Source organism: Phyllostomus discolor, chromosome 12 (genome assembly GCF_004126475.2).
Source record: "Phyllostomus discolor isolate MPI-MPIP mPhyDis1 chromosome 12, mPhyDis1.pri.v3, whole genome shotgun sequence".
Taxonomy (NCBI): domain Eukaryota; kingdom Metazoa; phylum Chordata; class Mammalia; order Chiroptera; family Phyllostomidae; genus Phyllostomus; species Phyllostomus discolor.
Window position 1 is genome coordinate 43,802,531 of NC_040914.2, and position 27,281 is coordinate 43,829,811.

Below are 27,281 nucleotides of genomic sequence, written 5' to 3' on the forward strand. Positions count from 1 at the left end.
GACTCATTTATGCCCCAAGTAGCAGACGCTGGCAGGTGCCCTAACCCTTGGCTCGGGGTCGGTTTCCTGAGTTGTGTGTGCCAGTCGCCACGCCCTGAGGCTGACAAATGAGCTGGAAAGTGGCTGGTGCGGAGATGCCTCGGCCTCTGGAGGCCTGGCGGGGCGGGGGCCGCACGCTCGAGGCCGGGCCAGCTGCCCTCCTGACCCTCACGTGGACTCGTCCCGCTGGAGAACCGCAGGCAGCCCCATGCTGAACGGACAGAAACCTTCCCAGTCTCCCTCTGATTTGGGAGCTGCGCCTAGCTAGCGTCGGAGCTGGTAGGAAACCAACGCTTTTCTCTCTCACAGGCTTAAGGTGAGACCCATCCCGGACACCGAGAGCACCATGGCTTCCTCCTGCAGGAGCCCCTGGTGGCTGCTGATCTGCGCGGTCCTCGCGCGCACTGCTCTCCGGCAGGTAACAGGGAGGGGGAGGGGCGGGGACCGCGTGCTCTGTTTCCTTAGGACCCGTATTCTAGGTCCCCTGAGCCCTGCTGGGACTCGTGTTTCCACTGTCCCAGAGAGCGTGTCATGGTCTCTCTTACCTGCGACGTGTTTGCAGAGGTTGACTTACCTACAAGAATAAGCTCAACCCCTTGGGTCCTGTCTGAGACCTGAGCAAGGGCCTTAATGCCGCTGTGGCGACACCAGAGGGGACTTGGGACAGTCGATAGTGGCCGCCTCCACGTGCCCAGTAGGGGCTGGGCTGCTAGCAGGCAGGCCTGCAAGGCATGGGCTGAGTTCAGCGTCTGGCTTTCGCTCAGCTGCTAAGTAAGCAATTCTCAGTTTACCTCTGTGGACACACACACCACACGGCCTTGCAGGCTTTTTTTATTTTCTTTTGATGCCTGTCTTTCCCACTAGCCTGGGAGGGCCCAGCTCACCTGCTGTGTCCTCCCAGGCGTGACGCTAGCCTTGCTGACAGGCAGCAGGGAGGGGTGGAGACAGTAGCAAAGTGGATGGCACACGCTCCCTTTATTCAGAGCCACTTCCACCCAGCGCCAGCTGGTCCCCGCCGAGGGGAGTCACAAGCCCACACGTGCCAGGTCTCCCAGTTTTTCAAGAGAGCTGCACCGTCCGGAGTTCCTGTGAAACCTGCTGGTTTTTAAGGCATCGAAGGTCAGACGACTGTGTTCGTAGCCTGGATATGGTCCGGCAGTTCGAGGCCCCAGATGCAGGGGTGTAGGACACACCTTAGTGCTGTGTCCTGAGGGCTGCTGCGTGCTCCTGTTTTCCCCTGTGTGAGTGAGATTTGGTACTCTGTGCGCCCCCTACTGGGGACCTGGCCTGCAACCCAGGCATGTGCCCTGACTGGGAATTGAACCGGCGACACTTTGGTTCACAGGCCAGTGCTCAATCTACGGAGCCGCACCAGCCAGCGCCATAATCATTTGTTAATAGGGTGTCTTGACTGTTAGAACAAAAGTATTCGAGGTGATTTTGTGGGTTTCTGGTCAGCAAGGTGCGATATGTGGTTGACAAGTGGACACTGGCTTTTCCGACCCGTCTGCTGGTCTGAAACTGGCTGGGAGAGCTTCGGAGACTTGTGCTTGGTCGCCTGGGGCTGAGCTTCCAAGGTGCAGAGTTTCATGCTGTCTTCTTTCACCCTGTAAAATTAAAATCTGAACGTGCTTTGAGACTGTGTGTTGACCTCGGGCCAAGGGCAGTGTGCACAGAAGGTCATATAAAAAGAGATCCTGGGTCAGCAGTCTTCATCACCCGCAGCGTCCACAGTTCGAATCCCAGCCCCACCACTTTGAGACCTGTCACTCAAACATCTCTACATCTCAGTTTCCATGTCTGTGCCAGGGTGGGGACGGTGGGGGCAGGCGGGATCTACCTCCTTGAGAGCAGTTAAATCATTGATGAAGTGGAAGAAAATTACGAGCAAAGCCCAACAGAAACAGTGTCTGGCACACGCTGAGCGAACAGTCCATGCCAGCGCTCTGAACAGTTATTTAGAAACAAGCTCGGGGCCTGTCATTTCGCTGCGCAGCTGTAGGGGGCCCTCGCGAGGCATAAACTGAGCAGAGAAGATGCCGCGGAGGCCGGAAGGGGGCGGGGCCTGCAGGTGTGGGCGGGGTTGGCCAGGAAGGTCCTATCTTGGGTCCTGGGAGATTCCTGGTGAAGGGTAGGTAGGTCAGGCCTGGGGTTGGGCACTTGGTTATTTCCCCAGGGACAGCCTGGGTATGAGTCACAGCTGGCCCTCTGAGGTTCCTGGGGATTTGGGGATCTGGGTGTTTGGGGGTCTTTCAAGGTGTTCTTTAGCATGTCTGTCCCCTTGCCTTGTTGACGCTGCCACCAGGTGGCTGGCGGCGTGTGAGGCTGAATGTCAAGGAGTGTGGGATGTGCCAACTAATTGAGTAGAAACTGGATTTTCTTTATTAAATCAGCTCAAATGTAAACGCTTGCGCTCATGGAGCCCAAGTAATCATGATCGATGGCAGAGCCAGCTATGAGGTCAGCAGTCTCGTTTTCTCTCGCTCCTCCCTGGCTCCTGCTGGAGGCGCCTGCTGGTTCCTTCTCCCAGACGGCCGGGAGGCCCTCCCCTTCCCGTCTCAGGGACTCCGGGCGCTTCCGGTGGCTCTGGGTCCTCCCTGCAGGGACCCTGGTCTTCCCTGAGCAGACGGCTGCTGCTGTTCCAGCTCTCCCTTCCAGCCTTCCTCCTCGAGAAGTCCCGACTCACGGGGCCCTGAGTATGGAGCCAGCCACCAGCCGCAGGCATGCTTGGTCAGATCCAGTCCTGTGAAATCTTGGGATTCCACTTATTGAAAGTCCAGTCCAGTTTAAATTTTTTTTTAAAGATTTTATTTTTTTATTTTTAGAGAGGGAAGGGGGGAGGGGGAGAGAGAGAAAGAGAAAGAAACAATGTGCAGTTGCTGGGGGCTGTGGCCTGCAACCCAGGCATGTACCCTGACTGGGAATCGAACCTGCGACACTTTGGTTCGCAGCCCGCGCTCAATCCATGGAGCTACGCCAGTCAGGGCCAGTTTAAAATTTTGATCCCATACTTGATTTAAGCCTCATCTCCCTTCTGTCTAGTCGAGGGGTGGCGCATGGCTCTGAGTCCCCAACATGGGTCCATGCCGTGGTCAATGTCCTCATCACCATGGAGGGAGGGGTGAGAGCAAGCTCTGGGTCCCTCCCTCCCTCCCTCCCTCCCTCCCCTGAGGACCTGTTTGTTGATTTGAGGGAGGGAGAGAGATAGAGAGAAACATCGATGTAAGGGAGAAACATTGATCAGTGGCTTCCCTCACGCGCCCTGACTGGGGATCGAACCTGTAAATGTTTGATGCACAGGACAGCATTCCAACCAATGGAGCCACCCAGTCAGGGCACGCCTTGCTCTTCATTCTTCTGGGTCCAGTGTTTTGGGGGTTAGAAACACGGAGAGGAGTCAGAGAGAAAGGCAAACAGCTCTTTCCTTGACGGGATGCCTCTTTCTGCTCGTCGCCACCACCTCCGTGGCTCTCATGGGCCCTCTGCCCTCTGGGTCACATGTGTGAGTTCTGCGGAATTCGGCAGGCCCTCCCTTTCCCGAGGCAGGAGGGGCAGCTCAGGCTGCTGGGGTGCTCTAGCCCTGCTGGGTGGGGTGCTGGTGTGAACGCAGTGCCCATTGGCATTGTCCACCGGTCCCCAGGAAACGAGTGCATCCCTGGTGTGCAGTCTGTGGGTACAGGACTCTGCCTCCTGTTTCCGTCCTGCCAGCCCCCCCTCTGTTCCCCATTTCTTGCTCTGGTAGGTCTGGGGACAGACCGGATCCAGTCTGAGCAGACGTTCGTCTCGGGGGGTAGATGCAAGTCTCTCCTGGCAGGCACCCCTCAATTTCTACAAGTGATTCCCTTTCCCTCCAATGCGTCTCGGCCCTTCTTACAGACTATGGAGGGAGGGAGGTGGAAGCTGGTGACAATGGATCTTCTCTGCCTCCTCTTAGCGAGCTCTGAGGGAGGGAGATGTCTGTTTTACGTTGGCACCCCTCGTAAGAACGTGGGCTGCTCATTGTCATCAGCTTTGGGCCCTAAAACCCCACGTCGTTGGCATTGGGAAAGATCTCCCTGAATGTCTGGAGACTAAAATTAGACATGTCGGCCCCAGGCTCAGGGCCAGGGCCGGCTGCTCTGGTCTCGTGTGTGAAGCTCTGTTTCAGGTGGGTCTCAGTGGTTCTGGTCTTAGGGGTCCCCTCTGGTGGTTTTCGGGCCATAGTGTCATTTTTTGTCTTAATGCCACATTCTGGTTCCGTGGGCTCTGCTCTGGGCAGTGGCACTGGCCTCAGAGGTCCCGGATGTGCTGGTGGTTCTGGTCCCATTGGCATTTTTGTCTGTGCGTTTGTCACTGGGGCGGCATCACCAGTTCTCGTCTTGGTGTCGGCTCTGCCCTCATCAGAATGAAGGGGTGCGTCCCTCGTGTGTCCCATGCTCCTTGTTCTGTGGCCGCCTCTCTGACTTCCACCTCTGCCTCCTTCTTTCGCCTGTCTCTGGATCTTTTTCACCCTTTGCCCTCTTCTTCCTCCCTCCCCGAGTTGCCCTCGCACATCTGAGTCACTTTCTCAGAGGTACCGGCCTGGGGTGTCTCTGGCAATGGGGGGACCCAGGTCTCAGAATGATTCAGACTCTCCAGTTTGGGCTTTTGACGTTCTCTTCAATTAGGATTGTCAATGTGTTGGAAGGTGACCAGTTGGCCATTATTTTACATGATCTGTTAATGAGAGCACTGAACACGAAACATAATTTTGATAATCCTGTTCTGGTTTTTGTTTCCTCCCTCCCTCTCTCCCTCCCTTCCTCTCTTTCTCTCTCTCTCCCTCTCTCTATCAATCTTTCTTTCTTTCTTTCTTTCTTTCTTTCTTTCTTTCTTTCTTTCTTTCTTTCTTCCTTCCTTCCTTCCTTCCTTTCTTTCTTCTTTCTTTCTTTCTTTCTTTCTTTCTTTCTTCTTTCTTTCTTCTTTCTTTCTTCTTTCCTTTCTCTCTCATCTCTCTCTCTCTCTCTCTCTCGGGACTCTTCCAAAATAAGATGCATCTGTCTGCCCCCTTCATGAATGAGGTTGAGTCAGTGCATCCACGAGGGCCTGGCCACCTCCGCCTGGAAGTCCCCGGGGCCTCTAGCCCTGCCCCCCCCCCGCCCCCCTGCTCTGACTCAGGGTCTGGCTCCTCTGTCACCAGACACTGGAGCCAGGATGCTGGGCTCACTCCAGAGGCGTTCTTGTCTGTCTCCCCGACCGTACCCATTTATTCCGTCTCAGAAATGTCTCTTACATCTGCCTTTTCTTCTCTGTTTCCATTGAGACCGTATGTGTGAAGAGGAGGGCTCATGGCAGCAAGGGGTGTGAGATGAGGAAGGTCAGACGGTTTGTGGCCGCACTGGGGAGGGCCCTGAGCTGCACGTAATCCCCACGCAATAAAGAGGACTTCACACAGTGGGCAGCGTGCAGCCCTGGGGGCACAGACCAGGACACCACAGGAGGTACCACCAAGACCCCACTGGACCACCGGGGGCACACTTGAGCAAAGGACCCTCCGGAGTCCGTTGGCGCCAGGCCTGGTCAGTCACGATGAGACCGTCCGCTCCATTCACCGGAGCCAACGGGTCAGGACTGAGTCACGGACAAGAGGATGTGAACATGGAAACCGTTCCAGAGCCCGAAACGATGGAACAGGAGACAAGTGGTTACACGGGATTGGCAGATCGAGAGAGAGTGAGAAATTGAAAATTCCTTGAGGTTTTGAGCAAGGCTTAGAGTAAGGCCCATGAGGGTGAAGATGCACCCTGGTCTCGTGAGTTGGTCGGTACGTCGGAAGGAGCCGAATCCGGGGAAGGTGTGGACCGTGGACGGCGCGGCCCTGGAGGCAGGAAATGGGCCACCCTGTCTGAGGGAGGGGCAGGATCATGGAAAGGATCTTTTTTTTTTTTTAGCGAAGTGAACATTTTAGCATATATGTTCTCCAAGGGGAGGCAGCCAAGGAGAAAGGGAGGGATGAAAGACAGAAGAGGAAAAAACCAATTACAGGTAATTGTTTCGTAGCAGAAAGGCAGGAGGCCCCGCGGTCCCTCCGTGGCACCGGAGCTCACAGTGTGTGGAAACCACATTTCCAGGCTCACGGTGGTCCCTGCTCTCAGTTTACTTTTACAGAGACGCTGATTTCCATAAATAGCAGGGCAGCACGGAGCGGCTTCCTCTCCAGGTATTTTGTGCCGTTACTTTCTGGGACCCGCCGGCACCAGGTAGCTCCGGCCGGGGTGTGCTCTGTGGGGTCGGGGGCCGCCCCCTGCGCCTCCAGTTAGAAGTGAGTTAGCGTTTCATTCTGAGAATGATTTACGCACCAGGAAGAGCTCTTTTTATTAAGAAAAAAAAAAACGTATTATAAGGTGAAAGGACTCCTAAATTGTCTTTGCTCTCTCTTTTGAAATTTCCATTGTGTTTTTCCCCCTTATTTAAAAACATAAAATGTTCTTGTTCTAAAAATGCAGAAAACGCAGGAAAGGACAAAAAGGGGGAAAAATCACATTGAATTCTCCCAGTTGTTAGGAGTTTGTGGTGTTTACTTTTAATATTCTTTTTAGAAGGGAAATATATGTATATGTGTATCTTATAAAAAGCGATTACACCATATATTTTGTTTATACCTTTTTAATTAGCAACACGAGGAACGTTTCTACGTGCCATTAAATCTTCTTCTGTACTAATATTTAACATTTTCATAGTGTTGTGCTGTTAGGTAATATTTTATGAATGAATTCTTTGCTGCTGAACACGTAGGCCGATCAGTGATTTGCCCTGGCAAATAATGCTGCTACAAACACACGGTCTTGCGCATTCTCTGTCGTTTCTGCTAAGATCCCATTGGCCAGAGCCACTCACAGAGCGGAAGCCGTAGTCACGGGGAGAGAAACGCCGTCACCTACTGTGAGGCTAGAGCAGGTTATGTGGCCAAGCCCTGAACCACTGGGGTGGGCCAGTGTGCTCCTCTCATAGAGGGTGTGTGTGTGTGTGTGTGTGTGTGTGTGTGTGAGAAAGAGTGCAGGGGGAGGGGTGGGAATATTGTTTTAAAAGATTTTATTTATTTTTTAGAGAGAGGGGAAGGGAGGGAGAGAGAGAGAGAGAGAAGGAGAGAAACATTGATCAATTGCCTCTCGTTTTCTCATGTGCTCTCCAGCTGGGGACTGAACCCACAACCCAGGCATGTGCCCTGACTGGGAATGGAACTGGCGGCCTTTCGATGTTCAGTGCAACCAACTGAGCCACACCGGTCAGGGTGGGTGGGGATGTTTTTGAGTAATAATCTAATCTAAATCTGGCCAAACCAGGCTTTGCGCCGAGGCTGCGTGACTCTGGGAAGCATGCTTGAATCACCGCACTCGCACCATCGCCGTGAGCTAGGGTCGCAGCGTTGGGATGAGTCGAACGTGGATGGGGAATGGGAGCCAAGCGTCCATTCACTGTGGAACGTGAGCCTCCCTCCGTGAGATGGGTGCGCGTGTAGGGCAGGGAGGCCGTGCACCATCTGACCCTCAGTGTCGGCCCTCATCCTGAGTCTGCAGCCAGCAGATGCCCAGAAAGGGACCCCTCTCAGCCCCCAGCTCAGGTGGCCGCAACCCCTCAGTGGTGACCCGCAGGCAGCAGTGAACAAGTTAACGTCATCCCTCAAGCATGTGCGTGTCTGTGCATTCTTGTTCCTGGAACCGAAGTTCCGAGAAACCACACGCACCCTTCTTCCTACGTGTGACTCACTGTCGCGCTGGCTCTGTTACCCGTTTCACTCCGAGTGGCTCCACGAGGAGCACGTCTGGCTAAGGTCTGATAAGTTGATTTCATGCCACGTTAGGGGGCTGTATGTACCGTTTGGGAAAAGCACCGTCCTGGTGAGTAGACCCTGCCCCCCGTCCGCTGGGCGGATTGCTGATTCTCCGTCTCCGACATTGGGCTTGGAGGCGGGGGTTGATATGTGAGTCCCCTGGCACAGGTTGGGGTTGGCCACTGCCGCCTGGTGTAGCTCTGGTGTCGTACGGGGTGGGGTGGAGTGGGGTGGGGGTCCCTCCCTGGCCCTGAGGTTGTGTCCGAGAGAAGCCGGAATTCCCAGCGTGCTGGCCGGCGGGGCTCTTCAGAGCTGCCTGCGTGGTTGGGCATCTCCTTGCTCCCCTCCGACTCCCTGACGTGACGAACCCCATTCATAGGCTCTCCAGGATGGAATCATCCTTGTCCTTTGGCATCTGTCCCTGTGCTTGGCCGTGACCTCTTGTCTTACGAGCGCTCCGCTGGATGTGGTTTGCAGACACTTCGTCGAAGAGCAGACACCTGCGTTCGTGAGTGATACTGGTCAGCGCGACTCAGGTTCTCACACCAAGGCTGTGGTTCTCTTCACACAGTGGAAGCGTTTCTCATCATTTTCTTCCTCTGTTTTCTTCTGAGCATTTTATAGCTTTACATGCGTGTGTTTAAATTCACGATCCACTGAGAAATGATTTGTATTTTTAAGGTGTGAGGTCAGGACTAGCTTCTGCCCACTGACGCCCGGCTGCTGTTGTCGGGTCTTGCAGTGCCGACTGCGTGTTGTCGGTTGACGGTGTTCAGTTCTTCTCTGTCCCTGGTGGTTTCTCTACCTCGTTCTTGAGTCGGTAGCTGAGAGAGGGATGCTGAAGTCCCCAACCCAAACTGTGCACGTGGCTCTTTCCCCTTCCAGTTTGCTCCGTGTTTGCGCCAGGTGGTCTGACGCTCTGTGGTTGGCTGCACGCACCTTTGGGATCCCCGTGATTCTGGGTGGAATGTTCCTCCTTTGACCTGCGACTCTGGGGGCGGGCTCATGGGGGGCGGTAGACCAGTGGTGTGGAAAAACTTGGGGTAAAGAGAATCTCGAAGATCACGGAGCACACAACACACCTACCTGTGGGCTCAGGACACTCAGGGGTCAGAGCGAAGCCTAGCAACACTCCTCTTGCCCGTTAGGTGTCCTGCTGTGGACAACTAGTGGCCTCAGTGCCAGTGGCTAGTGGCTGAGTCACCCTCCCTGTCACGACCTTAGACACATCTTATTTTGACTTTGTTTCTTTCTTTTCTCCCTCTTCTCATCCCACCGCTTTTTACCTGTCTTCCCGAATGTGTTAGGTCTGCCGCGAGAGCCCCCGATAGTGTCCGCCGGTGCAGCTGGAGCCCGGTGCGGGGAGGGGGCTGAGCGGGGTGTCAGAAGAAGGAAGCATCCGGTGTGTGGAGGGAGAACGGGGGTCAAGGGGGGAGGGAGTCAGTGTCTGTTTATCGTCCGGGGAAGCGCAGGACCGCCGTAGTCTCAATACTCTCTAACCGGCCTTTCCCGCGGCCGGCCCGAACCCTGCCGTCTCCCCTCCGCGTTCCCCCGGAGAGCGGGTGTCAGTGGTCTCACGGCTCTCCTAGAGGAGTCTGCTCTCTGAGAAGTGAGCCGTGTTTATTTCTGCAGTTACAAAAACGTGTTGTTTATGACTCGTGAAGAAACGTGAACCTATTCCCATTTGCTTCCCGGTGCCCTTCTCCTTGGGCTGCTCCCCAGGTGGTGGTCGGGTGGACCGGTCAGCGTTCGCCCTGCCGTGGTCGAGGAAGGTGCCGCGGGCAGGGCCGCAGCGTCAGCCCGAGCGGGTCGGGGGTGTGGAGTGGAAGGAGGAGGCGCACTTGGAGACGTTCGGGCTGGGGCCACGGTTTCCGCTGAAGGCGCTGATTGGCTCAGTGCGTCCCGGTCATCCCGTTGAGCCAAGACGAAGCTGGGTGAGTGGGGGGTGTGGGGGAGAGCAGAGACTTGGTGAGACCCTCTCTTTGTGGTCAGCAAGGTGGACACCGCTGGCCTCACTCTGCCCTTGTCCGCGGCCGACTGGTCCCTCCACGTGGCGTGGCGCATCGTCCAGAGTGGCACTGGGGTGCCCACTGCCAAGAACTGCCCGCTTTCTCACCCTCTGCCCTGAGTGTTTGCTCTCCTCGTCCTCTCGTTTCTTTGCAGACACCATCTAGATGGGCCGGGTACGAACCCTCCATCGGTTCTCTCTCTTTCTTCTGTACTGTTACCTTGAACGGTGAGCGAAGATGTCTATTTGAATGTTCAGGTCGTGTCTCCCTGGCAGGGACACTCCCGGAGAGCAGGGGTTTGGGTCTCCTTTGTCGGACAGCGTGTCCCGCGTCCCTGGAGCAGGGGACGGCCCGTGGCAGGTGCTCAGAAACATTTACCGACCGAGTGGACGGCTGGCTGTGTGTGCATTCACCTTGTCATTCAGTTTGCCATTTCGTGTGTCCCTTGGATGCTGCACAGTCGTCCTGTTACATTTTCTTCTAATTGTTTGGCCATACACACACACACACGCACACACACATGCATACACACATGTTTTCCCCAAGAAAATCATGTTGCACCCTGTAAGGCTCTGTGACGAGGACATGACGGCGTTTCCCAGCAGACTCTGCCTCCTACTACCCACAGCAGCAGCAGGCAGCTCTCTGTCCCTGCAGAACTTCCGCTCCCCCGTACTTGAGAAAGGAGGCTGACGTTGACTGCCCTGCAGGGTTGAGGTGAGGCGGACGGAGATGAGCTACGCCGAGCATCCGGCACGTGCCTGGCGCCTCACGGGTGCCAGGTGATGTGGCTCCTGCTTCCTGCTGCTGCATCCTCACCGACTGAGGGCAGCGGAGTGAGAGCAGGGCCCTGGCAACAGGGGGCTGGTTCTCCCCATGGCTTCCCCGTGGGCACGTGGGAACCCCATGCTGGCTCCTCCCAGCCTGTCCCTGGCCCTGGCTCGTCGTCCTGCCTCCTCCTTTCTCCTGCTCTGGCCTCATCACCACAGCCTGGGTTCCTGCCCCAAGCCAGGCAGCTTGCCTCTCTTTTCACAACTCGTCACAAACCCCTGAGGGGGATGTGGACAAGCCGGGGGCCACCACCTCTGCAGCGTGTTTCCTCCTGAGGACTTAAAGATGCGTTTCATCGGAACAGAACTTGTGTGTTTTTTTAAGATTTTATTTATTTATTTTTAGAGAGGGAAGGGAGGGAGATAGAGAGAGAGAGAGAAACATCAATGTGTGGTTGCTGGGGGTCATGGCCTGTAACCCAGGCATGTACCCTGACTGGGAATCGAACCTGCGATGCTTTGGTTCGCAGCCCGTGCTCAATCCACTGAGCTACGCCAGCCAGGGCCGGAACAGAACTTGTTTTTAATCAAGGACGCGGACGGCGCTCCTCACAAGGAAGGTTTGTGATTCCCTCACGTTTCGGTCACTCCTGCGCGCAGCCGACACCACTGGACAGTTCTTTCCTGCTGGCGCGGACCTGGAGGAGAGGAGACGCAGAGGTTCGCCGGAGCAGCCCCGCCTCAGCCAGGTGTGAGCAGCAGCTGTGGTCCGCGTTTGGGTGTGGTCTGCACTGCGGATGTGGCAGTGGCTGGCGTGGAAGACGTGTCGGGTCTTCGGTGGCACACAGCGCGGTGAGAGCATTGGAGCTGCTCCATGGTTTCTCGCGGCAGCAGTCAAGTTGAGTGTGGTCGCTCAGCCTCCCCGTGGCGTTCACTGCATGTACGCCTTCCACACTGGTTTGACGCGGGTGCCGGCCTCCCGGAGCCAGTAACTGCGGCGGGGGCGGACCCCGTCTTAGGCACGGAGCCTGCAATGCCACAGGGTCTTGATTATTGCTTCCTGAAGCCCCTTGGGTACCGTCAGCCTGGTCTCGAATCCAAGACCGCATCCTGGGCAGTGTGGCGTGAGGGAAACACCCGGCTCTTCCTCGTCGGAGAGTCCAGGGAAGCGCGGACCACTCTGCAGTCCTGCAGGGCGTCACTGCTCAACAGACGCGGGACTCGAGCCACATCTGTGACTTTACGTTTTCTAGCGGCCACGTGAAAGCTAGTTAAAGCACACAGGTGGGAATTAACTGTAGTACTCTATTTCATATTACTCCAACTATCCAAGTACTACCACTTTCAACATCCAATCAATATACAAATTCTTCACGAAATACTTTGCTTTCTTTCGTGCGAAGTCTGTGAAATCGAGTGTTTGTTTTATTCCTACAGCCTGCGTCTGCTCAGACTGGTCCCATTTCACACGCTCACTCGCCGCCGTGTTTTCCTGAGTGCGGAGACGCTTGGGCGCTTGGGTCTGAAAGGGCTCTCGCGGGGTTCGAACCAGGACAGACGGAGAAGACGCAGACGGGGACCCGCACGTCCTGCAGTGTGATGTCCGACTTCTACGGGTGGAGGTTAAAGGGTCTCCAGAGTTGCCACACTATATTGTTGAAAACGTCCTGTTTTCCACAAAAGTCCGAGGCACCAAGAAGCAGGAGAGCATGGCCCCTGCGCGTGGAAAGAAAGCAGTCAGTAGACACTCCTCAGAAGCCAGATGGTAGACTTCTTAAACAGACGATTTGAGCTGGCGATCGTGCACATGCGTTCCAGACTTCCGGTTGAGGGAAGCGGCAGTTCACGATGGGAAAACACCCAGATTCGTGTCAGACTTTTCTTTCACAATTCTCGAGCCTAGAAAATGGTGGAGTTTGCTATGTATTTATTTATGTATGTATACACACACACACATATATATACATACATGCATATGCTTTATATTTTAACATTTACTTTTTTATCCACATGGAATTGATTTGCATATGTTGATGGAGAATTCTGAGTTTGTCCTTTTTCCTTCTAAGTTTCCAGACTTAGAGAGAGAGACGAAGAGAGAGAGAGAAATATCAATTTTTTGTTCCACTTATGTATTCATTGATTGCTTCTTGGTGTATCAGGATGATGCTCTAATCCACTGAGCTACCCAGCCAGGGCCTATATATTTTATTATTTTGAATATATACACACACATAAAAATATGTATAGAAATATTACAAATATATACATAAAATATGTATACATGTACACATGTATTTATACTGCATATACAAATGTACACAAAGCCATTTACATAGCATGTAAAGGACAGGAGGCGGCCCAAGAGTCGTGATACGAGGAACACCGGTGTACCCACCTTGGAGCGTACGACACGGAGCCTAATCAACACCCCTGACGCCTCTCGGGTGACCCTCTCTTAGGGTGTCTTCCTCTCTGCTCAGAAGTCGCCCCAGCAGAAGGCAATTTGTGTGCCAGTCCTTTCTTTAACCACTCGAGTACGCGACCCAGAACAACAGATCACGTGGTGTCAGCCTTTGCTGTGTTTTATCTGAGTGACATCACTGTGTGTCTCTCCTGCTCCGAATCCTGGTCTGCCGGTGCGCAAGGCTGAGGTCACTCAGTCTCACTGCCCTGCTGTGCTCCAGGGCCAGAATAGACCAAGGTTCGCCGATCCGCTCTCCTGTGGATGGCTCGTGTCCACGCAGCGTTGAGTGGATGGTGGCGATGTTTCACGTGGGGATTTTGCATTCATTTCAAGGGTGAGATGGACATGTGATCTCTTGCTTGTCGTCTTGTCGGGCTTTGTTACCAAGGTTATGATCTCAGAGGATGAACTATTGGGTGTTCCCTTTTTTTTCTCTGTGTGTTGAAAGAGCTTTTTAAAGATTGGAACTATTTTACACTTTGGATGTTTTGTCTCGCGCACCTCTAAAATCTTCTGGATCTCTTGTCTTCACGGGAAGGCCGTTAAATACTGAATCTGTTTTCTTTGTTTTTTTTTAAGAACCACCGAGACTTTTCTTTCTTTCTTTTTTTTAAAGATTTTATTCATTTATTTTTAGAGAGGGAAGGGAGAGAGAGAGAGAGAGAGAGAGAGAGAGAGAGAGAGAGAGAGAGAGAGAGAGAGAAACATCAATGTGCGGTTGCTGGGGGTTCTGGCCTGCAACCCAGGAATGTATCCTGGCTGGGAATCGAACCTGGGACACTTTGGTTCCCAGCCCGCGCTCAATCCACTGAGCTACGCCAGCCAGGGAGGTATCTTTCTTTTTTCTTAAAGCAGGTTTTGATGATTTCAGGTTTCCTCTAAAACTTTTTTGTTTCTCCCAGTATTTCAACTATACTGGCATCATTTTTCCCTCAACTTGAGTTCTCACATGTGTTGCTCTGTTATGGTCCCTCTTCTTTCCCGTGGCCATTGTGGTCGCTTCTCTCCGGGAATGTCAGAGCTGCCGAACTAGCCCCCTGCCTTCTGCCTCGCCCCCTCTCTCCCCTCTTCTCCCTAACAGCAGGTTCACTTCTCCATGTACTAGGAGGGATAAACGCTGACTTCGCATCTGCCTCCCAGACCCCCTCAGGGTCTGGCCCCTCCAACTTCCCTGCACTTCTCCCCAGGCTGTACCCCAGCTGTCCTCTGGCTGTGCCTCCTACATTTGCACCAATGCTATTACTTGGATAATTAAAAAAAAAAAAACAGTAAAGAGCCCTGGCTGGTGTAGCTCAGTGGATTGAGCGCGGGCTGAGAACCAAAGCATCGCAGGTTCGATTCCCAGTCAGGGCACATGCCTGGGTTGCAGGCCACGGCCCCCAGCAACCGCACATTGATGTCTCTCTCTTTCTCCCTCCATTCCCTCTCTCAAAATAAATATATAAAATCTAAAAAAAAACAGTAAAGAAAGAAGACCACTGACCCTTTATCCTCATGCCTGATTGTCCCTGTTAGGAGGAATTTTGGAGCTTGCCTAGCCTGGTCCCCTCCATTTAACCATGTGGGGAGCAGGATAGGGGACGTGAAGGGACATGCTGAGGGCCACCATGCAGGTGGGCTGGGCCTCCAGGGCCTCAACGGCAAACCGGGGCCCTTGAATTTGACCCCTGTCTAACCTTGAGTGTCCATCACCAGTTAGAACAGGTGTGCAGTGTCTCCGACTTTGTCTAGTTTATGACTACAGCTTCCGCATATCCAGTACTGCTGGTGAAAATAATCCAAGTGTCAAACAAATATGGAATGATGTGATGAATTTTTTAAAAATCCTCATCTGAGGACATGTTTATTGATTTTAGAGAAGGAGGAAGGGAAAGAGAGAGTGAGAAAGAAACATCCATGTGAGAGAGAAACATCCATCAGTTGCCTCCTGTATGTGCCTCAGTCAGGGATCGAACCCACAGTGTAGGTAGGTATGTGCCATGACTGGGGATTGAACCTGCAACCTTTTGGTGCCCGGGACAACACTCCAACCAACGGAGCCACCCGGCAAGGGCTGGGCAGTGAGATGAAATTAGGCGCTCAGAAGATTAGTTATCATTCGGTATAGCATTAAGGAACTAAAATTGGACCTTCAAAGGATAATCAACTTTAATCTGTAAACCTGTGCCACGCCCAACACCCTGCTTGGACCAACACTACCGTTTGCCTCCCTCTTTTTCCTTTGAAACAAAAACTGTGTGTTTGCAGTGGTTTCTTCTGCTGATTGATGGTTCCAGTGTGAGCTCGTCACCATTGCGTCGCAGGGATCGATGCTAGCGTCTTCGATGTACGAATCTACTCCCTCTTGTTTTCAAGAAGTCCTTAGCATTTTAGCCCAAACCCCCAGTTTTTTGTCCTGCGTGGGACTCCGCGTGATGCCGTGTTGTGCCCACGGAGCAAAGACGCCCTGACTCTAAATCACGACCTTCCCGACGTCTTGCTTTGCTGACGAATTCCAAAAGGCGCGAGCATCCAGTGAACTTGGCAGCGAGGCCGCCGCATTCACGCTGAAGACTTCCCATCCTCGGCTTAGAAAAATAAACCAGCATGACGGATGCAAGCGTGTTTGGGAGTCCGTGCAAAACAGCACATTTCTCCGTCTTTCTCTCCTCTTTGGAAGGCTGCGCTGGGGCAGCCTGCAGGATCTCAAGCACACAGACGAGCTGTTTCCCGCGAGAAAGCTGGAGGGGGAGGAAGACCTTGCATAAACACGAACACGTTCCTGACGAGTTTCTGGACTTTGTCAGGTGGGGTGGCGTCTTATGGCCAAATTGGGAAGAGCTGCGAATGCTTCTCTCTCTCTCTCTCTCTTCTTTTCTTTTCTTTCCTCCTCCTCCTTCTTTTTTTTTTTTTTTCTCTTTTCTTTCTTTCTTTCTTTTTTTTTTTTTTGCTACTGAGTTGATACACATTCAGGCATGAGGGATATACACAGATTTGCCAGGAACTCAGCTCTGGTCTCTAAGGTCGGCAACAAAGGCCGCCTCCCTGCCCCCCTAATTCGCCTCCGTGCTGGCGTTCGCAGGGCCTGGGTGGGCTGGGCTGCGCCTCTCGGGAGGCACTGGAACGGCCAGGGTGTGGTCTGGCTGCTGGAGGAGGGCCGCGGAGGCAGGGAGGGACTCGGGGCCAAGGGGCAAAGGGTCACAGCGCTGCTGTAGGTGCAGGCCGACCCCAGCCAGGTGCCTGGAGAGTGTAGACACTTGGCAGCTGCTGAGGGGAACACGGCAGGCTCCCAGCTCGTCCGTTTGGAAAATGGGAAAATAAAAACATAGCGATTCCCGAAGGAACCCTGCCCTGCCCTGATCACTCTTATGTAAAACTGCAATTGGACCCTGACTGCTGTGGCTCAGTGGGTCCGGCAGCGTCCCGCAAAGCGAAAGGTCGCCGGTTCGATTCCTGGTCAGGGCACAGGACTGAGTTGCGGGTTCGGTCCCTGGAGAGGGCACATAGGAGGGGCAACCGATGGATGTTTCTCTCCTTCTCTTTCTCCCACCCTCTCCCTCTGTCTAAAAACAAACAAGTAAAATCTTTTTTTAAAAAAACTGCAATTTGTGCCCCCTCCCCAACACTTCCCAGCTCCTCCTCCTGTATCTCCTGTATGACGCAATCATTTACTCGTGACACAATCATTTACTCGTGTGTTACGTTTGTTTTCTGCCTCCCTAGTCAGACTGTAGATTCTATGGGGAAAATGGTTCCCGACTGCTGAATTCTCCATGTGGAAACCGGCCTCGGTGCATAGTAGGTGCTTGACTAACAGATGCCGACTGAGTGACCGAATAATAGACTCTATGAACCCCAAGAAGGACTCTGGATACTCCCCCTGTGCCACTTCAGTCAATCAACACACTCACTGGTCCTTTGTGTGAAAGGCAAATGTGCCTTTTCTCTGCCAGAAAGATGCCCGTGAGTGTTAGCCCGGACGGGGCTGTGGGAGGGGGCATCTTTCATGTCAGGGTCAAAGTGCAGACTCTGGGCTCCCCCCCGCACCGGAGAGAAGTGTGAGGACTCACTTTGTAGGGGTTCTCCTTTCTGGGAGTGGAAGGGAGAAGTATCTGTTCCAGAGAGACCTCGTCCCCCATGGCTCCCGACGCTGCCTGCCGGCGCTGACGACAGACGTGTGAGTGTGTGTAGGAGGAGGGGAGGAGGAGGAGGGAGGGGCGGCGAGGTCGGCTCCCGCCGTGGGCTGCGGAGGCACGGCCTGGCGGGGGCCCGTGGGGAAGGACGGGGTGGCCACTGCTGCCCGAGCGTCTGTGGCGTGGTGTGTGGCTCCGTTCTCGCCACGGAGAGAGATGAGTGTCTCAGGGGTAGGGCTCAGACTACGCTGGGACCAGCGTCTAAACTGGCGTACTGAATCTCAGGGAGAATCGCATTATATATATATATTTATTATTTATTTTTATTTTTTTGAAAAATTTTAAAAGATTTTATTTATTTTCAGAGAGGGAAGGGAGGGAGAAAGAGAGAGAGAGAGAAACATCAATGTGCGGTTGCTGGGGGCCGTGGCCTGCAACCCAGGCATGTGCCCTGACTGGGAATTGAACCTGTGACACTTTGGTTCCCAGCCCGCGCTCCATCCACTGAGCTACGCCAGCCAGGGCTTATATATATATTTTTAAATGGGCAACACGTCCCTTTGGAGGCCCAGGGGGCCCCGTTCCCTCCTGCAGGTGCCTGTCCCCGGGATGCCAGCCTCGGTCACAGGGGGGCTCAGCCCTTCCTGGGGGGGAGCTCGAACCCAGGGACAAACCCTCCTCTGATCCATGTGTCCTCGACTCGCCCTCTCAGATTCGCTTCCTCCTGCCCAAGTCCCAGCCTTCCTTCCACCGGAGGGGGCGGCGGGGAGATGGCCGCCTCCCACACCCGGATCCTCGGTCCCCAGAGGGGCCGTTGGGTTTCTGCCTGGTCCGTCCCCAGAGCCGCGGCAGCCGGGACGCCGGCCGGCAGCAGGATGTGTGCTGGCCACTTCTCCCCGGGGCCTGGGCAGTGCCCTGGGCAGGGCACTCCCCGGGCTGGCCTCCCTACCCTGTCCCTTCCCTTCAGCTCCTGCCTCTTACCGGCCCTGACCTCTCCGGTCACCCCGTCCCGGGAGGGGTCCCGTGCCACCCAGCTTCCCGCCGTTTAAGAAGTCACCTCCCGTCTGGGGGACAGTGTCAGCGCGTGTTCTCAGCGGCCGGTCACCAGAGTGTGACGCGTGGGTTTGGAGGGTGGGAGCGAGCTCAGCCGGGGTGCCTCCCGGGGGGCCTGGTTTTCTGGAACTCTCTTCCACAGAGAGGGCTGCCCTTGTCCTCAGCGGGGGGTGTCTGCCTGTCCCCAGGAAAACACCTGCCCGCCTGTGTCCAGGGGTCTCCCGTGGGAAGTGGCACTGGCCTCACGGGCAGGCAGGGGCGCGTGAGGACACAGGAGGCGGTTCTCCCAGTTCCTGGCTCGTGGGGGCTGGGGTCTCCTTCGCTCCCGGCTGTCTGTGCTGAGGGCCGCCACCGGACCTGTGGCGTGCGGCTGCTGGAGAGGCCGCAGGGGAGGGCGGGGGTCAGGCTGGCTCTCCGACGCCCCCCATTCTCTGATGCTGGGGCTCAGGTGTTCACGCCGTTCGGGCCCCTGAATTCGGCGCAGACTCCGTGTGTGTTTACAGGGGGAGGGGGAGGAGAGGGGGAGGGGGAGGATGGCGGGAGAGGTGCCGTGGACCAGGGCACCTCACCCTCGTGTGCGGAGCAATGTGCCGCTTCAGACTAGCGTGGTTGGTCCCTGTGAACGTGCTAGATTCTGAACAGACGTCTGTTGCCTTGGGAGGGAGGGAGCTCCCCGTCACCAGAGACATTCAAGTGGGGGGCTGCAGGCCATCGTGGCAGGATTGCTGCGGTAGACAGACACCCATCTCCCACTTCACAGGAAGGTGGCATCACCGAGGAAACCTGCACAGAACCCAAGCACACTGACTACACGGTGGCCGAGTCACTGTCAGGTGTTGGGGGCCAGGCAGGTGTCAGTGGATAAATACCGTGCGCACCGCTTGGAGGGGGACCAGGGTGGCACCCTCCTCCTCTGTGTGAGCCTCAACCCGGACACCTGGTGCGTCTCAGCTGGGCCTTCCCTTCTGGGACGGCCCTCTGTGGGCTGGTTCTCCTGGAGGCAGCCTCACCCGAGGTGGCCGGTCGGTCGGGGCTGCACCCTGGGACCTTGCCTGTAACCCAGCGACCTTGCGTTTCAGGCCGAGGCAGAGACGTCCCCGGGAGCCTACTTCCTGCCCGAGTTCGCACTCTCCCCGCAGGGAAGCTTCCTGGAAGACACCACGGGGGAGCGGTTTCTCACCTATCGCTACGACGACCAGGTAAGGACCCCCGAAAAGAGCCTCCCATTGTCTTTGCCTCTTGCCAATGGGTAGGAAACGGTACCTTCTAAAGGGTTCTATTTCCCCCTCGGCACAACCGGTACCTCAGACCCTCGACGCCCAGGCCGGATCCCAAGAGGCTTGTGTGCAGGTTTGCACCCAAGGGCGTTGACTTGGGAGTCACCGTGTCTTGTTTTTGCCGGAAATATGTGACGGGTCCGTTCGTTTCAGCGCTCACCCTGCCAATCACCCAACGCTGAAACCACCCAGGTGTCCTGCTTTCCACCCGGGTCCTGCTTGCTTTGCCCTCTCGGCTGCGACCAGCACTCAAGCTGGTTTTCTGGCCGGGTCTGTGTTCCAAGAAGGAGCAAAGCAGGCACGCCTGGGTGTGCACACACATGAGCGTGGCCACGCTGGGTGTGCACACATGGGTGTGTGTGTACACGCTTCCTGAAGGTGGGCTCATGAAGAGTTCACCGTGGCGTCCCCGACAGGCACCAGGCCGGCGGCCAGTGGGGCCCAGCTGCCAGGAGGTCGCCTGCTTCCTGTCCCCAGGAGAGATGCTGAGATGACCTCAGCTTGCGGCCCCTCTGCATCGAGAAACCCACAGTCCGATGGGTGTTCCTTTGCGAACCTCAGGGGAACGAACCGAGAAAAGAGGGTGTCTGGGACCCCACAGGCCGCATCTTTTTTGACTAAAGAGCGGTTGGTTAATGCCTTCTCCAGGTCCTGCAGATGCGCTGTGTTTCATGTAATAACGATACAAAAGCTGGGAAAAGAGCTGGGGGAAGAGAAGCCCGTGCGGATCTGAAAAATGTGTGGTGGGGGCGGGGGGGTCTTGGACATTGTGCCCCAGGGCCCGGTGCTCCGGGAGGCCAGGTGAGTAGTGTGTGAGACGGTGCTTCTCCCAAGGGAGAGGACCAAGGTCAAATGCGAAGAGGCCCCCAGTCTGCGCTGCTGCAGCGGATGGGAATGGGCTCGCGTCCCCAAAGTGGGGGCCTCCCCGGGACAAACCTCAGAATACTCAGCCCGACGGTTGGCCTGTCTCCCCCGGCCTTGACGCTCTTTCCTCTCAGTTCTGAGCGTGCAGACCGCACTGTGCAGTCAGGAGCGTCTCGGGCACCGGGGGAAAGACAAAAATCTCCCCGTCCTGCCACGGCGCACGATAAACTGTTCAGACTGATTAGGAACACGGGCTCTGGAGTCGCCGCGTTGGGTTGAATCCCGATCCTGACAATTTACTTGCTGTGTGAGTTTGGATGAGTTACCTCATGCCCCTGTGCCTCGGTCGCCTCGTCTGTGAAATGGGGATGTGGATGGTTACCTGTCCCATGGGGATGTTTTGGGGATGAAGGGAGATGATTCACATAGTTCACGCCTCCCCGCTGGGGGGCCTGGTGCATATAGACAATCTAGCTGCTGTTACTTCTTTTTTAAAAAGATTTTATTTATTTATTTATTTATTTTAGAGAGGGAAGGGAGGGAGAAAGAGAGAGAGAGAAACATTAATGTGCGGTTGCTGGGGGCTGTAGCCTGCAACCCAGGCATGTGCCCTGACTGGGAATCGAACCTGCGACACTTTGGTTCGCAGCCCGCGCTCCATCCACTGAGCTACGCCAGCCAGGGCACTACTGCTACTTCTGATAATATCCTGGCAAAGACTCAATTCAGAGGATCAGATGTGCTTCTGCTAAAGTTAATCAAGAATTGCATTCTCTGTAGACTTCACGGATCTCACGGACCTCACACAAGGCTTTCAATGAATTTTTTACTCAGGTGTCCCACGCATACAGCCAGGGACACACGTGTCTGAAGGGTAGAACTTGCTGAGTTTTAAAGTGTTTTTTACCTGCATCAGCACCACCCGGATCAAGAAACGGAACGGGTCTGGCCCCCCGGGGAAGCTCCTTGCACCCCTGTGGGCCTCACCCCGTCCTTACAATGTGGCCACCATTCCGATGTCTCTCACCGACTCAGGTCCGTATTCTACGTTTATTTTCCGTTCTGTACACGTGGAACCGTGCAGCACACACTCGTCGTTGGTGCCTGGCTTCTCTCGCACGTCAGCACGCCTGCGACTCAGCCGCGTGGTTAGACTCAGCATCCTTCAGGGTTTATTTATTTTTTTTCATGATTTTATTTACTTATTTTTAGAGGGGAAGGGAAGGAGAGAGAGAGGGAGACAAACATCCGTGTGTGGTTGCCTCTCCCTCTCCCCCTGCTGGGGACCTGGCCCACAACCCAGGCATGTGCCCTGACTGGGAATCAAACTGGTGACCCTCTGGTTCCCAGGCCTGCGCTCAACCCACTGAGCCGCGCCAGCCGGGGCATCCTTCAGGGTTTAGTGTCTGCCCGCTGTATTCTTCGGAACAGATGGTCTCCTGTGGGGACACACTGCCACACAGTAGGCGGCACTCGGCCTCGCCCCTGCCCGGGACGTCCCGGCTGCTCCCTGCAAGGTTCACAGGACGGTCCCCTTGAAGACCCCACTCAGGGAGAGGTGTGTGCGGGGCTCTCTGCCCGAGCTGCCTTCCTTCGCCCCCGGCCGCTGCCGTGCCGTGGCCGGAAATAGGTGCGGGTGCCTGTGGGTGCCTACCCAGGGGCGCACCTGTGCTGTCAGAACGACAGAACGCGTCTTCGGCTGCTCTGGAGGCTGCCCTCTGGTCCCAGAAGCTGCTGGCTGGGGACGGGACGGCCCCGGGAGGGTCCTGGCTGCGGAGGACTCACCCGATCACTTGGGAAGCCAGGGCTGCAGTGGAGATATTTGCTTGATGCTTTGACGAGCCTCGGTGGACTCCTTTGAGGATTTTGTCCTGGCCAGCTTTCACGAAGACCTCTGGGTCACTCTTCACATGTCTCCCGGACTAGGTGTCTGGAAAACCAGGAGCCCAGAGGCCCGCGAAGCCCAGCTGTGAGGCGGGCTGTGTGTGATGAGCTGTGGAACAGGCCCATGGGGGCCGGAGCCGCTTCTAGGGAGGAGGTGGGGGAGCAGGTGGGTCGGCGCACACAGCACGCTTGTTTTTTTGTATACGAAGTCTTTTTTTTTTTAAGATTTTTATTTATTTATTTTTAGAGAGGGAAGGGAAGAAGAAAGAGAGAGAGAGAAAAACATCAATGTGCAGTTGCTGGGGGCCGTGGCCTGCAACCCAGGCATGTGCCCTGGCTGGGAATCGAACCGGCAATGCCCGGTTCGCAGCCCGTGCTCAATCCACTGAGCTACGCCAGCCAGGGCCAGCTTGTTGGTTTTAAACAGCGTATCCAGCATCTCTGACCTCAGGTTCTCCATCTTTCTGAAAAACACAGAGTGGCCGGATTTCATGCTCCGAACTCTCTGTGCTCTGCAAAAGCCTCTTTCTCGAGACCGCCGATGGAATAGCTGACGTTACGCAGCATTAACTGGGTCATCATGGTTCTCCGGGGTGGGCTCGTCAGCCGCCCAGTGAGCTGTTCCTGAGGGAATCGTGGAGGTTTATGGCTGTGGGGGGGCTGGGGCTCGGATGCCTCCTTTCACACACCGAGAAAGCGGAGGCTCTGAGTGTGCAGGTGACTTGCTCAGGGATCCCCGGGTGGTTATGTGCGAAAACAAACCAAGACCGTTGCCCTCCACACCTCAGGCTCCCCACTCTGCCGCCCGTCCTGCCACCTGACTCTGAAGAATCATCTAGAAAATGACCTTGTTTCCTAAAGATTCAGATTCCGCTGTTCTGGTCTATAGAACTTAGGGGAACTTAGTCAACGCAAGGTGGAGTGGTTAACATTAATGAGCCATTTTATCTGCACACCCTTAACTCCTCCCGGAATTTGGAATTAGCTGTGCTGGTAGCGTTTATAAGCATCATTATTATCGCAATCTAAGTGATGTTTTTTCCAACGTCTGGGGCCTCTGGGCAGACCATAGTAGCTGAAATGAAAGCGGCAGGCGGGTGCCTCAGGAGTCCGGGACAGTTCAGGTGCGTTACTTTGCAGCAGCTGCACAAGGCGCGTGTGGTCGCAGACTGGTCAGCCAGCCAGGCGCTGGGGCACACTCTTCCGTGCCTCCTCCCGGTGGGTTCGGGGATCTGCCCCACGGAGGGCGTGTTCGCAGGCGGACAGCTGGGTGTCGGAGGGGTCCCCGCAGCAGAACCTGGAATCCCCCAGTGTCTTCTCTCCCCCCATCGCCGACCACGTCCCTCTGGAGAGCTGCCCAGCCACTGCCTTTCTGGGCAAAAGAGGGGCAATTCTCTGCCTGCTCGCTGTCCACCCCTGCAGCTTTCAATGAGGGGCATGGTCAGTGCTCGTGGGGTCTGATTCAAAAGTTCTGTTCTGGGCTTCATGTTTCACAATTGGAAGTCACCGGAAAAGCAGATAAGCTCTTTGTTTTGCACAAACACTCTTTTTTATTTTCGTGTTTTAGCTTTTAGCATTTGTGAGGCGCAGAGAAACGTGGAAGGTGCGTGGTGACCTCCCAGACTGCGTGGGCTGGCCGGGGCAGGCTTCTCCCCACCTCCACCCTGGGCAGGTGCGGTGGGAGCCCCAAAACCCAGGACTGCGCACACTTTCTTAATGACCTGTGGGCTGTCTGTCTGTGCGGGCCATTGGTGTGGTGCTTACGTTGCCGCCTGTAGGGTACGGGGCACCAGAAGGCAGAAAAAGCATGAATAGCATGGATTCCACACTTGAAGGGCAAGACTGGGTGTTCACCTGGAGTGGTGGACTCCGACGTCCCTAAAATTAACCTGGGGTCGGTTCTCATGTCGGCTCGGAGCCCCGTAGATGAGACCACCTTGATTTCAGGTTGCCGCAGTCCCTTCTACACCTGGTCATGCCCGTCATCCCCTGCCCGCTGTCGGCTCCCGCAGGGGAGCCCCTGGACCGTACGGTGCTTGCTTTGTGTCTCGTAGGAGCATTCAGGGCTGTTTGCCAAGCCCGACGTGCTCTGACCTGCGCTCTGGTCCACCATGGCGTTTGTACTTTCTCCTACTCATTTGAGCTCTTAGAGTCTGACTCCCAGTATCTCCCCCTCCCACCGCCTCCCCTTCACCTTCAGCGGGTGCCCTTGTTAAGGGTTTCGGGCACTTCCCCAAATCCAGAACCTGGCTGGATCACCCCACGTCTGCGAAAATCCTAAGGCGTTGTGACAGCAGCAGCAGCCGCATCACAGTGGACGCCTCTCCTCCTGGGAGGATCGTGGGCGGACTAAATGTGTGAATGCTCCGTTCAGAATTCCTGCCTCCTGTGTACATTTTCGCTCCTATTTCCACGGCCAGGAAGCGAAGGGCGGGGTGTGTGGCCGTGACAGGCCCGTGGCCCTGCAGTGGGCAGAGTTAGAAGGCAGCACGGGCATTCCGAGTTTTCAGGAGAAAGGAGGAGTTTCGCACCCGAGGCCACACAGCCAGGCTGCGGCCGGGCCCATGGCCCGAGCTCTGCCTATCAGCTGGGTCAGGACATTTCCACACAGGATCTGCGGGGAGCAGAGGGACAAGGGAAATGTTTGCATGAGTGTTTTAACACTGGCAGTAACGAGAAGACAAGAAGGAAGCTTTTGTGTCGTCTCCTTTCTCAGCTTCTTCTAAACGCCTCTTTTTCCTGAGGCTGCCCTGACAGACCTCCTTGTCCCCGTCCCTCCTTCCGCTGTTGATTTATACATTCTTTCTCAGGAGGAGAAATCCGCTTGCCGTGAGGAGGTCTTTCTCAAAGTAACTTCTTCCGCACTTTTTTATGCATGTCTTGGCTGGGAGTTTCCTTGTGGTTAAGCTCTTGGCGGGCCTCGGAAATATCCCTCCACGTTTCCAAGTTATTTATGTAATAGTTTTGAACTGGGGAAGTATGGACAACTTGGGAACCTTCTAGAGGAGAAAGATGGACACGGACACGGATCTTGGATCTGCTGTAGTCTTCCTCGTGGAGCCCAGCGAGCCGCTCCTGGGGCCCCCGCCCGGGAGACCTTCCTGCTGCTTCCGGCCGCGTGGAGGGTGTTTTCCAGCAGCAGCCACTGGGGTCGGGAGCGTTCATTCCTTTGTGAGTGACTCATCTCGGGCGGATGGAGTTATGTTCCTTAAATACTCCAGAGAGCTCATGGTCGAAGGAGCAAGCGGGCTCACGGTCAGCTACGAGACGAGACCACATTCCCTGGAACACCTGGTTGCCTGGTCTTCATCTAGGTGCACGGTGGGTCCCAATCGACTTTGGCACATGTGGACGCTGAACTCGGTCAGCAAACTGTGGTCAGTGAGCTGTGCGCCAAGTCAGTGACTTCCAGAGTGTGGACGAGTCCCGTGTCTGCGGGGAGAGGCAGGACCCGGCTTCTGGACTGTGTGGCCTCGTCTTCCTCCGAGGCTGTCTTCCCAGACTCATCGGTGGGGTGCCGTGTGATACATATATATATATTTTAAATCCACCTTTCACCAGACAGGTTGAAAGGTGGCTGCACAGTGGGAAAGTTCAAGGAGGTCCCTCAGTGAGGTCAGGGATGTGGAGGGACGGGCCCTTTGCTGCCTGTGCCCAGACCTCTCCTCTCCCTGACCTCGGCCAGCTCCTGCTTGAAGACTTGGAGACTCCAGGTCTTGTGAGCAGCAGGGCCGCCATCCTCCCTCCCTGGAAGGAAGAAGCACATGGGCTCTCCTGTCTTCCACGCCCCTGGGTGTGCGTTTCTCTTCAGTGAACGTTGGGCTCCAGTTCCGATCTGGTCTGTCCCCTCCGGGCTCGGCGCTCGGTACAGACGTGTCTGGTGGGCTCGCTAGGAGGATGGGGGGTCATGTCAGGTGAGCCCTTGGTGGGAGCATCTTATTTCCCTCTGCCAAGGGGGCAAAACACAGAGATCAAGAGAGCGACAAAAAACAAGGTGAGCTGGCTTGCTGCTCAGGCCTGCGAGAAAGAGCAGGACCAGGCGGGAGAATGCCTGGCTGGTTCTCTCCCAGCCGAAGTGGGAAGGACTGGGGCAGAGGCCGGGGTGGAATTCGTTCTCTCCCCCGGGGGGGGGGGGGTTTCAAGCTTCCCGTTCTGATTGGCTGGCTGGGCATGGGGAAGTGTTTTCTCCCGGGGGGCCTGTTCTGGGCTGCATCGCAGAAGGGCGGGCCTGGTTTGCACAGCGGTCCCTGACGGGCCAAGTCTCCATGAGGCCCTGGTGGTTCTGTGGACACATTTGTCTGCTCGTGCTCCGGGCTTAGTCACTCCGGGCCACGTTTTCTTGGGTCTGGACTCTGGGAGCTGAGGCGTTCTCAAAGGTTCCTCCAGACGGGGGCCCACGGCTCTACCCCTGGGAGGCATGCATGGGGCCCGGTGGAGAAGGACATCGCAAATGCCTGTTGTTGTGTTACTCTCCATATTTAGTTACTGTTTATGATGCTCTTTTTAAAAAATCCTCACCCGAGGTTGAGGTTATGTTTCATTGATTTTAGAGAGAGAGGAAGAAACATCAATTGGTTGCCTCCCATACACACTCTGACCAGGGGTTGAACCTGCAACCTTTCGCTGTGTGGGATGATGCTCCAACCAACCGGGCCACCCGGCCACTGCCCTTTTATAATGCTCTTAAGACGAGTCTTACGTAAATGTTTGTAAGGTGGCCAGGTTTCCGTGGGACTGAGACAGCCCAGGCACACTGGGACGCTTGGGCACCCAGCCTTCCAGCCTGGACCCGACAGTGCACTCGTGGGCTGCGGTTACCACATGAGATCGGGAGCCCTGTGGTTGGGGTGCTGTGGCTGCTGTGCTGGACGGGATGTCCCAAGGTCAAGTTGGGGACGCATGTGTGGCTGTCATGGGTGACCCGCTTGGACTCTGTGTCAGCGTTGCCATCCAGTGAACTTCCAGGCCTGGTTTGATGACCAGACTTTTCATGTGTCCGTCCACAAGGCTGCTTCTA

The 27,281-nt window shown here is 55.4% G+C and overlaps 1 protein-coding gene across 2 annotated transcripts in view; it reads left to right on the forward strand.

The window, feature by feature from the left end:
- The first annotated feature begins 326 nt into the window (after positions 1-326).
- Positions 327-27,281, forward strand: part of ADAMTSL3 (ADAMTS like 3) — a 137,785-nt gene continuing 110,830 nt past the window's right edge. For both annotated transcript variants that reach the window (XM_036013173.1, XM_036013174.1), the window contains exons 1-2: positions 327-457; positions 19,319-19,438. In XM_036013173.1, coding sequence (XP_035869066.1) covers positions 386-457; positions 19,319-19,438 — 192 coding nt within the window. In that variant the 5' untranslated portion in view covers positions 327-385. The remainder of the gene's footprint in view (positions 458-19,318; positions 19,439-27,281) is intronic.